At 32.9% G+C, this 12,894-nt stretch overlaps 2 protein-coding genes and 1 long non-coding RNA gene across 5 annotated transcripts in view; 2 read left to right on the top strand and 1 right to left on the bottom strand.

The window, feature by feature from the left end:
- The window catches only part of LOC143256312 (uncharacterized), a 604,741-nt gene that overhangs the window by 256,394 nt on the left and 335,453 nt on the right, over positions 1–12,894 (bottom strand). The gene's annotated exons all lie outside the window — the stretch shown is intronic.
- Positions 1–12,894, top strand: part of LOC143256311 (uncharacterized) — a 223,780-nt gene that overhangs the window by 49,993 nt on the left and 160,893 nt on the right. The gene's annotated exons all lie outside the window — the stretch shown is intronic.
- The window catches only part of LOC143254905 (uncharacterized), an 85,386-nt gene that overhangs the window by 8,419 nt on the left and 64,073 nt on the right, over positions 1–12,894 (top strand). The window contains exons 2-3 of the mRNA XM_076509816.1: positions 8,114–8,242; positions 10,154–10,282. Coding sequence (XP_076365931.1) covers positions 8,114–8,242; positions 10,154–10,282 — 258 coding nt within the window. The remainder of the gene's footprint in view (positions 1–8,113; positions 8,243–10,153; positions 10,283–12,894) is intronic.

Below are 12,894 nucleotides of genomic sequence, written 5' to 3'. Positions count from 1 at the left end.
AAACACTTTAGTGTTACTGTATTTATGTTGTTAATGATAATAAGGAACGCGTTAGTGTTACTGGATTTATATTGTTAACACTAAGGAACACTTCAGTGTTACTGTGTTTATATTGTTGAAAGTGAGGAACACTTTAGTATTACTGTGTTTATATTGCTGATAGCAGGGAACACTTCAACCCTTACTACATTTTTTTTTGTTACGACTGAGGAACACATAAGTTTTAGTGGGTTTATAATGTTGCTAGTGAGGAACACTTCAGTTTTACTTGTGTTTATATTGTTGATAGTAAGGAACACCTCAATTTTACTCTGTTTATATTGTGGATAGTAAGGAACACTTCAACATTATTATACATTTTTATGATTAAGACCGAGGAACACTTCTGTTTTACTGTGTTTATATTGTGAATAGTAAGGAACACTTCTGTTTTACTGTGTTTATATTGTGGATAGTAAGGAACACTTCTGTTTTACTGTGTTTATATTGGGGATAGTAAGGAACACTTCTGTTTTACTGTGTTTATATTGGGGATAGTAAGGAACACTTCTGTTTTACTGTGTTTATATTGTGGATAGTAAGGAACACTTCTGTTTTACTCTGTTTATATTGTGGATAGTAAGGAACACTTCTGTTTTACTGTGTTTTTATTGTGGATAGTAAGGAACACTTCTGTTTTACTGTGTTTATATTGTGGATAGTAAGGAACACTTCTGTTTTACTGTGTTTATATTGTAGATAGTAAGGAACACTTCTGTTTTACTGTGTTTATATTGTGGATAGTAAGGAACACTTCTGTTTTACTGTGTTTATATTGTGGATAGTAAGGAACACTTCTGTTTTACTGTGTTTATATTGTGGATAGTAAGGAACACTTCTGTTTTACTCTGTTTATATTGTGGATAGTAAGGAACACTCTGTTTTACTCTGTTTATATTGTGGATAGTAAGGAACACTTCTGTTTTACTGTGTTTATATTGTGGATAGTAAGGAACACTTCTGTTTTACTGTGTTTATATTGGGGATAGTAAGGAACACTTCTGTTTTACTGTGTTTATAATGGGGATAGTAAGGAAAACTTCTGTTTTACTGTGTTTATATTGGGGATAGTAAGGAACACTTCTGTTTTACTCTGTTTATATTGTGGATAGTAAGGAACACTTCTGTTTTACTGTGTTTATATTGTGGATAGTAAGGAACACTTCTGTTTTACTGTGTTTATATTGTGGATAGTAAGGAACACTTCTGTTTTACTGTGTTTATATTGTAGATAGTAAGGAACACTCTGTTTTACTGTGTTTATATTGTGGATAGTAAGGAACACTTCTGTTTTACTGTGTTTATATTGTGATAGTAAGGAACACTTCTGTTTTACTCTGTTTATATTGTGGATAGTAAGGAACACTTCAACATTATTATACATTTTATGATTAAGACCGAGGAACACTTCTGTTTTACTGTGTTTATATTGTGGATAGTAAGGAACACTTCTGTTTTACTGTGTTTATATTGTGGATAGTAAGGAACACTTCTGTTTTACTGTGTTTATATTGTGGATAGTAAGGAACACTTCTGTTTTACTGTGTTTATATTGTGGATAGTAAGGAACACTTCTGTTTTACTGTGTTTATATTGTGGATAGTAAGGAACACTTCTGTTTTACTGTGTTTATATTGTGGATAGTAAGGAACACTTCTTTTTTACTGTGTTTATATTGTGGATAGTAAGGAACACTTCTGTTTTACTGTGTTTATATTGTGGATAGTAAGGAACACTTCTGTTTTACTGTGTTTATATTGTGGATAGTAAGAAACACTTCTGTTTTACTGTGTTTATATTGTGGATAGTAAGGAACACTTCTGTTTTACTGTGTTTATATTGTGGATAGTAAGGAACACTTCTGTTTTACTGTGTTTATATTGTGGATAGTAAGGAACACTTCTGTTTTACTGTGTTTATATTGTGGATAGTAAGGAACACTTCTGTTTTACTGTGTTTATATTGTAGATAGTAAGGAACATTTCTGTTTTACTGTGTTTATATTGTAGATAGTAAGGAACACTTCTGTTTTACTCTGTTTATATTGTGGATAGTAAGGAACACTTCTGTTTTACTCTGTTTATATTGTGGATAGTAAGGAACACTTCAACATTATTATACATTTTTATGATTAAGACCGAGGAACACTTCTGTTTTACTGTGTTTATATTGTGGATAGTAAGGAACACTTCTGTTTTACTCTGTTTATATTGTGGATAGTAAGGAACACTTCTGTTTTACTCTGTTTATATTGTGGATAGTAAGGAACACTTCTGTTTTACTCTGTTTATATTGTGGATAGTAAGGAACACTTCTGTTTTACTGTGTTTATATTGTGGATAGTAAGGAACACTTCTGTTTTACTGTGTTTATATTGTGGATAGTAAGGAACACTTCTTTTTTACTGTGTTTATATTGTGGATAGTAAGGAACACTTCTGTTTTACTGTGTTTATATTGTGGATAGTAAGGAACACTTCTGTTTTACTGTGTTTATATTGTGGATAGTAAGAAACACTTCTGTTTTACTGTGTTTATATTGTGGATAGTAAGGAACACTTCTGTTTTACTGTGTTTATATTGTGGATAGTAAGGAACACTTCTGTTTTACTGTGTTTATATTGTGGATAGTAAGGAACACTTCTGTTTTACTCTGTTTATATTGTGGATAGTAAGGAACACTTCTGTTTTACTCTGTTTATATTGTGGATAGTAAGGAACACTTCTGTTTTACTGTGTTTATATTGGGGATAGTAAGGAACACTTCTGTTTTACTGTGTTTATAATGGGGATAGTAAGGAACACTTCTGTTTTACTGTGTTTATATTGGGGTTAGTAAGGAACACTTCTGTTTTACTGTGTTTATATTGTGGATAGTAAGGAACACTTCTGTTTTACTGTGTTTATATTGTGGATAGTAAGGAACACTTCTGTTTTACTGTGTTTATATTGTGGATAGTAAGGAACACTTCTGTTTTACTGTGTTTATATTGTGGATAGTAAGGAACACTTCTGTTTTACTGTGTTTATATTGTGGATAGTAAGGAACACTTCTGTTTTACTGTGTTTATATTGTGGATAGTAAGGAACACTTCTGTTTTACTGTGTTTATATTGTGGATAGTAAGGAACACTTCTGTTTTACTCTGTTTATATTGTGGATAGTAAGGAACACTTCTGTTTTACTGTGTTTATATTGTGGATAGTAAGGAACACTTCTGTTTTACTGTGTTTATATTGTGGATAGTAAGTAATCTTTCAACCTTACTATATTCCTTTTTTGTTGAGACAAGGAGAACACTTCAATTTTACTGTTTACATTCTTGATTGTAAGGAACACTTGTTGAACTGTGTTTGTATTTTTGAAAGTGAGGAACACTTCAACTTTACCTCATATCTATTGATGAAACTAAGGAATGATTTCATATTAAAAAAATTATGTTTTATATTGTTATACTGAGGTCCACTAACCCTTTGTTACGTTTATATTGTTTGGAGAAAACAGTACTCTAATCTAAGTATGATTTATATTATTTTGATGTAATTTATCATGTATTATATATTTTCACGTACTATTGTTTATTGGTTTGAGTGTGTGCGTGTTGTTTGTTTTTTTCTTATAGTAAAACTACAGCGAGGTATATGCTGAATTCACCGAGGGGAATCGAATCTTTGATTTTAGTGTTGTAAATTCGTAGAATTACCGCTGTAATAGCGGGGGACTCACTAGATTCAAAGAAAGTAATATTATATGTAATGATGTACTGCTAAACGTAAGGACATATTGTTACCATGGTTACTTAAATGCCAAGTACTCGATATAACATTTGTTATCTATATAAAGATGTTCGTTTTCATTTGTTAAATATGTAATGAACAATTCTGTATCTTACATTTTAGTTTAAATCATTGGTATAAGAACAAGTGTAAATAAGATGTGTGCAAAATATATAAATACTTACTTCACAGGATAACATAAATTATGGATCATTTTATGGTAGCAGTTCTGGAGAGGTTGTCTGATGGAATATTAAACTTCTTGGATGTTAACCATCAACAGTTTAATATACACAATCAACTTGTCTGATGGAATATTAAACTTCTTGAATGTTAACCATCAACAGTTTAAGATACACAGTCAACTTGTATGATGAAATATTAAACTTCTTGGATGCTAACCATCAACAGTTTAAGATACACAGTCAACTTCTCTGATGAAATATTAAACTTCTTGGATGTTAACCATCAACAGTTTAAGATACACAGTCAACTTGTATGATGAAATATTAAACTTCTTGGATGTTAACCATCAACAGTTTAAGATACACAGTCAACTTGTCTGATGAAATATTAAACTTTTTGGATGTTAACCATCAACAGTTTAAGATACACAGTCAACTTGTCTGATGGAATATTAAACTTCTTGGATGTTAACCATCAACAGTTTAAGATACACAGTCAACTTGTCTGATGAAATATTAAACTTCTTGGATGTTAACCATCAACAGTTTAAGATACATAGTCAACTTGTCTGATGAAATGTCGAGCTTGTTGGATGTTAACCATCAACAGTTTAAGATACACAATCAACTTGTCTGATGGAATATTAAACTTCTTGGATGTTAACCATCAACAGTTTAAGATACACAGTCAACTTGTCTGATGAAATGTCGAGCTTGTTGGATGTTAACCATCAGCAGTTTAAGATACACAGTCAACTTGTCTGGTGAAACGTCGAACTTCTTGGATGTTAACCATCAACAGTTTAGATACACAGTCAACTTGTCTGATGAAATGTCGAGCTTGTTGGACGTTAACCATCAACAGTTTAAGATACATAGTCAACTTGTCTGATGAAACGTCGAGCTTGTTGGATGTTAACCATCAACAGTTTAAGATACACAGTCAACTTGTCTGATGAAATGTCGAGCTTGTTGGATGTTAACCATCAACAGTTTAAGATACACAGTCAACTTGTATGATGAAATATTAAACTTCTTGGATGTTAACCATCAACAGTTTAAGATACACAGTCAACTTGTCTGATGAAATATTAAACTTTTTGGATGTTAACCATCAACAGTTTAAGATACACAGTCAACTTGTCTGATGGAATATTAAACTTCTTGGATGTTAACCATCAACAGTTTAAGATACACAGTCAACTTGTCTGATGAAATGTCGAGCTTGTTGGATGTTAACCATCAGCAGTTTAAGATACACAGTCAACTTGTCTGGTGAAATGTCGAGCTTGTTGGACGTTAACCATCAACAGTTTAAGATACATAGTCAACTTGTCTGATGAAACGTCGAGCTTGTTGGATGTTAACCATCAACAGTTTAAGATACACAGTCAACTTGTCTGATGAAATGTCGAGCTTGTTGGATGTTAACCATCAACAGTTTAAGATACACAGTCAACTTGTCTGATGAAATATTAAACTTCTTGGATGTTAACCATCAACAGTTTAAGATACACAGTCAACTTGTCTGATGAAATATTAAACTTTTTGGATGTTAACCATCAACAGTTTAAGATACACAGTCAACTTGTCTGATGAAATATTAAACTTCTTGGATGTTAACCATCAACAGTTTAAGATACATAGTCAACTTGTCTGATGAAATGTCGAGCTTGTTGGATGTTAACCATCAACAGTTTAAGATACACAGTCAACTTGTCTGATGGAATATTAAACTTCTTAGATGTTAACCATCAACAGTTTAAGATACACAGTCAACTTGTCTGATGGAATATTAAACTTCTTAGATGTTAACCATCAACAGTTTAAGATACACAGTCAACTTGTCTGATGAAATGTCGAGCTTGTTGGATGTTAACCATCAGCAGTTTAAGATACACAGTCAACTTGTCTGATGAAATGTCGAGCTTGTTGGATGTTAACCATCAACAGTTTAAGATACATAGTCAACTTGTCTGATGAAACGTCGAGCTTGTTGGATGTTAACCATCAACAGTTTAAGATACACAGTCAACTTGTCTGATGAAATGTCGAGCTTGTTGGATGTTAACCATTAACAGTTTAAGATACACAGTAAACTTGTCTGGTGAAATATTAAACTTCTTGGATGTTAACCATCTGCAGTTTAAGATACACAGTCATCTTGTCTGATGGAATATTGAACTTCTTGAATGTTAACCATCAGCAGTTTAAGATACACAGTCAACTTGTCTGATGAAATGTCGAGCTTGTTGGATATTAACCATCAGCAGTTTAAGATACACAGTCATCTTGTCTGATGAAATGTCGAGCTTGTTGGATGTTAACCATCAGCAGTTTAAGATACACAGTCATCTTGTCTGATGAAATGTCGAGCTTGTTGGATGTTAACCATCAGCAGTATAAGATACATAGTCAATCTGCCTGTTAGTCGGTCCATTTTCATATCTTTCTCCATGGTTTAACTGCAAGATAATGGCTTATACTTAAACCATTGATGACAGCTATATTCCTGTATGTGTATCTACTTCGGTTTGTACTTAAACGAACTGATTTCACTTGACACAGCAGATACCCCGATGAAGCTTTGCTATAAGAAACCATGCATAAACCACTGGTTTTGAGAGTTACACTCGCTCTGTCGTTTTGTTTCTCTGACTACTAGAATTAGTATGTAATGATTTCTCGATCAGCTGTTAAATGTTACATTACAATAACATTGTTTAATTGTCCTTCAACAGAAATCTTTATATATCTCGTGCAGCTTTTAAATGTTACATTACAATAACATTGTTTAATAGTCCTTCAACAGAAATCTTTATATATCTCGTGCAGCTGTTAAATGTTACATTACAATAAAATTGTTTAATAGTCCTTCAACAGAAATCTTTATATATCTCGTGCAGCTGTTAAATGTTACATTACAATAACATTGTTTAATAGTCCTTCAACAGAAATCTTTATATATCTCGTGCAGCTGTTAAATGTTACATTACAATAACATTGTTTAATAGTCCTTCAACAGAAATCTTTATATATCTCGTGCAGCTGTTAAATGTTACATTACAATAACATTGTTTAATTGTCCTTCAACGGAAATCTTTATATATCTCATGCTAATATTTCTATTGCAAGAACTTTGAATTTGAAACTCTTGGGTTTTCCAGTAAAAATATATTGTTTATAACTAATAATGATAGTTGTCTAGAATCTCAACAGCTTTAACCAGATTTTAAAACAGATAATTTTTGTATTTCTTTGTAGTTAAGCACAAAGCTGGAGAATAGGCTATCTGTGCTCTTCCTATCACAGGTATTGAAATCCGGTTTCTAGCGAGTAAGTCTTTAGACATACCACTGTATCCACCAGGGGCATTCAAAGAACAACAACAGAAGGAGAAAAATAGTTAAACCACATTAACTTTTCACTAAAAATGAGGCGGACTGGCATGGCCAGGTGGTTAAGGCACACGACTCGTACTCTGCGGGTCGAGGATTCGAATCTCCTTCACACCAAATATGTTCGCCATTTTAGCCGTGAAGGCGTTATAAAGTGACGGTCAATCTCACTATTCGTTGATAAAATAGAAGCCCAAGAGTTAGCGGTGGGTGGTGATGATTAGCTGCCTTCCCTCTAGTCTTACACTGCTAAATTATGGACGGCTAGCACAGATCGCCCTCGAGTAGCTTTGAATGAAATTCAAAAAGCAAAACAAAAAATAGGCCGTAAAATCCAGTTGCGTAAGTCACAAAAGTAACCGAATGATTATTTATTTCTTCGCATCTGTCGTAACTCATCTAAAGAAAGATATATTAATATATTACTCATCAAATTTGTGTGTAGTGCAAGATGTTATTGCTTGAGAAAATAAGCGTAGAACCATCTTCCATTAGGGACAATTATGCAAGATAGCCTATGCATAATTTTGTATAAAAATCTAAAACAAACAGTCCAGAGGACCATCATTCCCAGAATGCAATACTTTCTACCAGAAATCCGTACAAAGCAGTGCCTAATTCCAAAATGACCCTTTTTTTAACTAAAAATAAAAATACTTGTTTGTAATTTTAGTGAAATTAAATAATTACTAAAAGTTAATTTTATTTAAAAATAGGTTTGTTTGGGAATTTGGCATTGCTTTATGCACATGAAGGTACGACAGTCAAAGTAAACTATCACTTGGCTGATGACGTGTTAATTAGTGCGTCTACCATATTGGGGGCAGTAATACTAACTTCAAGAGGTAAGTCTTATCTTACTTACCACCAAATGTTAGTACCTCATTTTTTATATTATTTATTTATTTTTCATCTTTTTATGTTTGCCTTATTCTTATTTTAACTTGGGAAAGCAGTCATCTTCCCACAACTGTTTGCAGACAATGAAGGGCGATGTAGATGTGGGACGTTGTGGGCTTGAGCACCCACATCTAATTTCTGATTTTCTTATGTGAGACTAGCGAATTGGAGGTTAACACTGATAGACGGGGTATCCCCACCGCAATGCGAGTCCTATAAAACCTAGGGAACATTTTATAATTTCACATTGTAGCTTGTACCCTAGGATCGTTTTAAAAATATGCAGCGTATTTTGTTTAATTTTAATGTGTTTTGTTTGTGGCTTAAAAAGTTACGGTTATAATATAATTAATTAGAGGTTGTGATTTGCTGTTTTCAATGCAGTCCTTCCTCATGATTTTGTTTCCTTATTTGTCTTCATTTGGATGTAATTATTTATCTTCACTAATATATACATTAAACTAATTTCTGTGTAATATCATATTCTAAACATTGAATAGTTTATACTAATAACTTTTATATTTGTCGTGAACAAGAAACTTAATTTAAACAATCTATAACACAGGAACTACATAAACGTTACTTTGTGTATACCGGTTTTATATGATTACACATGTAATTCATTGTTTGTTTGTTTGTTTTGGAATTTCGCACAAAGCTACTCGAGGACTATCTGTGCTAGCCGTCCCTAATTTTGCAGTGTGAGACTAGAGGGAAGGCAGCTAGTCATCACAACCCACCGCCAACTCTTGGGCTACTCTTTACCAACGAATAGTGGGGTTGACCGTCACATTATAACGCCCCCACGGCTGGGAGGGCGAGCATGTTTGGCGCGACCGGATGCAAACCCGCGACCCTCAGATTACGAGTCGCACGCCTGAACACGCTTGGCCATGCCGGGCCGCACATGTAATTTAAACAAATATAGGTGATAATTGAACAAAACAGCAAGACGTTCGATAATTGAAATGATTTATACTGGTTTTTCAACGAGAATCTCTCATGATAATTGATAACATAGTTTCTCACTTCCATGAAGTATTTAAAAGTGTAAGGTGAAAGTTTTATATATTGTATACAAACATCCCAGCACACGCCATTATAATATTATCCTGGTTTCCTATTAGTTAAACCATCCATGGTGATTTGTATCCCTTTTTCTACCTTCTTAATAGTTAAGTCTGTTATAGTGATTTGTGTTTTTCCTTATTTGTTATTGGTAGAGATGAAATAAAAACCTTGTAACCTCTAAAGAAGAAAGATCCACCTTCGAAAGCGCTCGGGTTACTACACGTCTTTTTTTATTTCATCTCTGTCATTCTTGAATCTACGTGTTTTTTTAACATCATAATTGTTATTGGTAGAAGTGTTCACGAGGTATTTTGTTTTACTAGCTTCTTATTGGTTCAGTTATTCAGTATACTTTGTATTAACCAATCGCTAAATCGTTATTATATTCACCAAGTCAAGGCCAAAATCTTAGATAAGTGCGTTCAAACTCAAATTTTCAATCTAATAGTAATTTTTCTTTATTGTACTATAAACATTAAATAGTATTGAAAATTAAAATATCGATTCTGTCCCGAAATAAAACATCCTTCAATAAGTCATTAGTAGATTTACAATGTTAAAATCTGTGGTTTGATTCCATCAGGAGGACTGAGCGAAGATAGCTCATTGAAAAGCTTTAGATTACAATTATGGTAAATTATTTTTCCTTTCCCTAGTAATTTACTATTCTTGACTAAAATACATTTATTTCATAGCGCCACCTACACTTTAAATATAACTAAGTTAATTTACTGTTATCGACTAAAATAAATTTATTTTCATAGTGCCACCTACGCATTAACTAGAATTAGGTTTCAAAGAATCTATTCAGTCAGTATATCAACATCAAAATGGAAGTTCTAGTCTGTTTGATTCTGCGAAAACCCTTACAGACGAAAAGCTCTGGACTGACTCACAATGTGACTTTTGTGTCGGTAAGTTCTTAAGAACATGGGTAACATAGAAAAACAAACAAGAGGTACTTTAATTAAAAACACAATGGCTTTTGAACGTAACTTTAATTAGGCCTAATCATAAACTAACTATACTTTATATTCGAAATATGGTAAGAATATGAAAGCAAGTAGTGAGTGACAAATGACTGGATAGTTATACCAGCTTAGTCGATTATTAACAACAAAGACATTGAACATTAAATGAAATTACAGAAGAGAAAAATGAATTTGATTTCCTATTCTTTCCACTGATTTTCAACTATGTAATAAAGTACCTTGCAAAAGAGAGTAAATAAGGGTGCAACGGAATTAGGCCTTTTGTGGTTGTTTCTTTTACAGCCTTGCAAGCAAGTTAGACATGGCGTACAATAGATTATTAAATAAAAAAAAAAACTTACATGATGCGTAAACGTATGAGTGTAATCCATTTAGGGTTGAGTAGTGGACATTCAAATGTGCTATGCGGACCAAGCTTCAGAAGTTGCTGGTCACAAAAACACGTTAACCCATGACACCCAGCAGGGGACGCAGACGTAGCTTGTCTCTGCATGTAGTCCAATTTTTTATGAGTTAAATTCGTGTATGTTTATCACTTTGAAACATGGAAAATTAAAATGCATCGTTCTCTCAGTGGGGAAGCGGCAAGTCTGTGGACTTAAGATCCGGGATTCGATTCTCGGTGGTAGCTTTGCCCTAAAACAAACAAAGTGTAAATAGTTTGAATTTTACATTGTCCTTCATCACGTCCATTTGACCAAACGATTCTTTTCTTCTTTAACCTCATGAATTGCAAATAAAATTATAATAGATCATTTTTTTAATATTCAAAGAGTTCAAAATAGACAAATTGTATAAATTCTTTCAAATAAATCAGAAAAAAACCAAAGTACTTATTAATGTGCAACCTGATATATAAGTTGGTAGCCTAGTTACTCAAGTTTATACCGGTATGGTAATATATAAGTTGGTAGCTCAGTTTTCCCAAGTTTATAATGGTCTGGTCATGTTTAGCTGGTAGTTGAGTTTTCCCAAGTTTATAATGGTTTGGTAATGTTTAAGCTGGAATTTGAGATTTCCCAAGTTTATAATGGTTTGGTAATGTTTAAGCTGGTTATTCAGTTTTCCCAAGTTTATAATGGTTTGGTAATGTTTAAGGTGGTTATTCAGTTTTCCCAAGTTTATAATGGTTTGGTAATGTTTAAGGTGGTTATTCAGTTTTCCCAAGTTTATAATGGTTTGGTAATGTTTAAGGTGGTTATTCAGTTTTCCTATGTTTATAATGGTTTGGTAATGTTTAAGGTGGTTATTCAGTTTTCCCAAGTTTATAATGGTTTGGTAATGTTTAAGCTGGAATTTGAGATTTCCCAACTTTATAATGGTTTGGTCATGTTTAGCTGGTAGTTGAGTTTTCCCAAGCTTATAATGGTTTGGTCATGTTTAGCTGGTAGTTGAGTTTTCAACAGTATACACTGTTATAACGATGTTAGTATAAGTTACACTAGTTTCATTATTTCCTTCAGTTGATATAAAACAGCTTTTTGAATTTCGTGAAAGGTAATAATTTGTGTACTGAGGACAAATGAAGGAAAGAGACCCTAATGAGGCTAAAGAAGTCAGTTTTTACTACAGGCCTGTAATTACTTACTGCCGTCGACTTTATACACTCAGAAGTAGAGAAGGAGGCATAGTTTTTCTCATGGAATTATTTTAATTAACTTTAAATGTCTATAACTTCAGTAGCCTACCAACAGTCTTTAATATCAAGCATGAGAGAAAGAAATTTAACCGCGAGATCAAAACCTTTCCTCGTGGTATGATACAGACGATCATAAAAACAATACTTAATGAGACTAAAGTTAGGGTTAAATATCCGTGTTCGGCGTCTCTAATGTCTTTATTTATTGCTTCAATCTTTCGAGTCATTATCTCAGTAGACAAACTCACAGTTTTGAAATCTACTTTTAACTAATTCTCAGAACGTTCATTGTGCTTCTCTATCTGCTGTAGTACTAGACGTGTAATTATCACTGTTATTGTAGTCTTTCAAGTAATTTAAATAATACGTTTCATTATGCATTATGTATCGAAAAATTATCTTTTTACGAATACAATTCGAACCCGTGTAACAAATATACTTCATTCAACGGATATACATCATCTAAATAGGTGTCCATAGGTCAAACATATGTCATATAACAAACCACTTAATGAATACACATAATACAATAAGCACACAACACATTGTTTAACAAACATAACTCATATAACGAGCACACAACACATTGTTTAACAAACATGTCTCATATAACGAATGTCTCTCATTCAATAAACATAACATACAAAAAGGACACATAAGACATCATTTAACAAACATGTCTCATACAACGAATGTCTCTCATTCAATAAACATAACATACAAAAAGGACACATGACACATCATTTAACAAACATGTCTCATACAACGAATGTCTCTCATTCAATAAACATAACATACAAAAAGGACACATGACACATCATTTAACAAACATGTCTCATACAACGAATGTCTCTCATTCAATAAACATAACATACAAAAGGACACATGACACATC

This window comes from Tachypleus tridentatus, chromosome 7, assembly GCF_004210375.1.
Source record: "Tachypleus tridentatus isolate NWPU-2018 chromosome 7, ASM421037v1, whole genome shotgun sequence".
NCBI classification, from domain to species: Eukaryota; Metazoa; Arthropoda; class Merostomata; order Xiphosura; family Limulidae; genus Tachypleus; species Tachypleus tridentatus.
The sequence above is the reverse complement of the archived record's forward strand: the minus strand, read 5'-3'. Positions and strand labels throughout refer to the sequence as shown.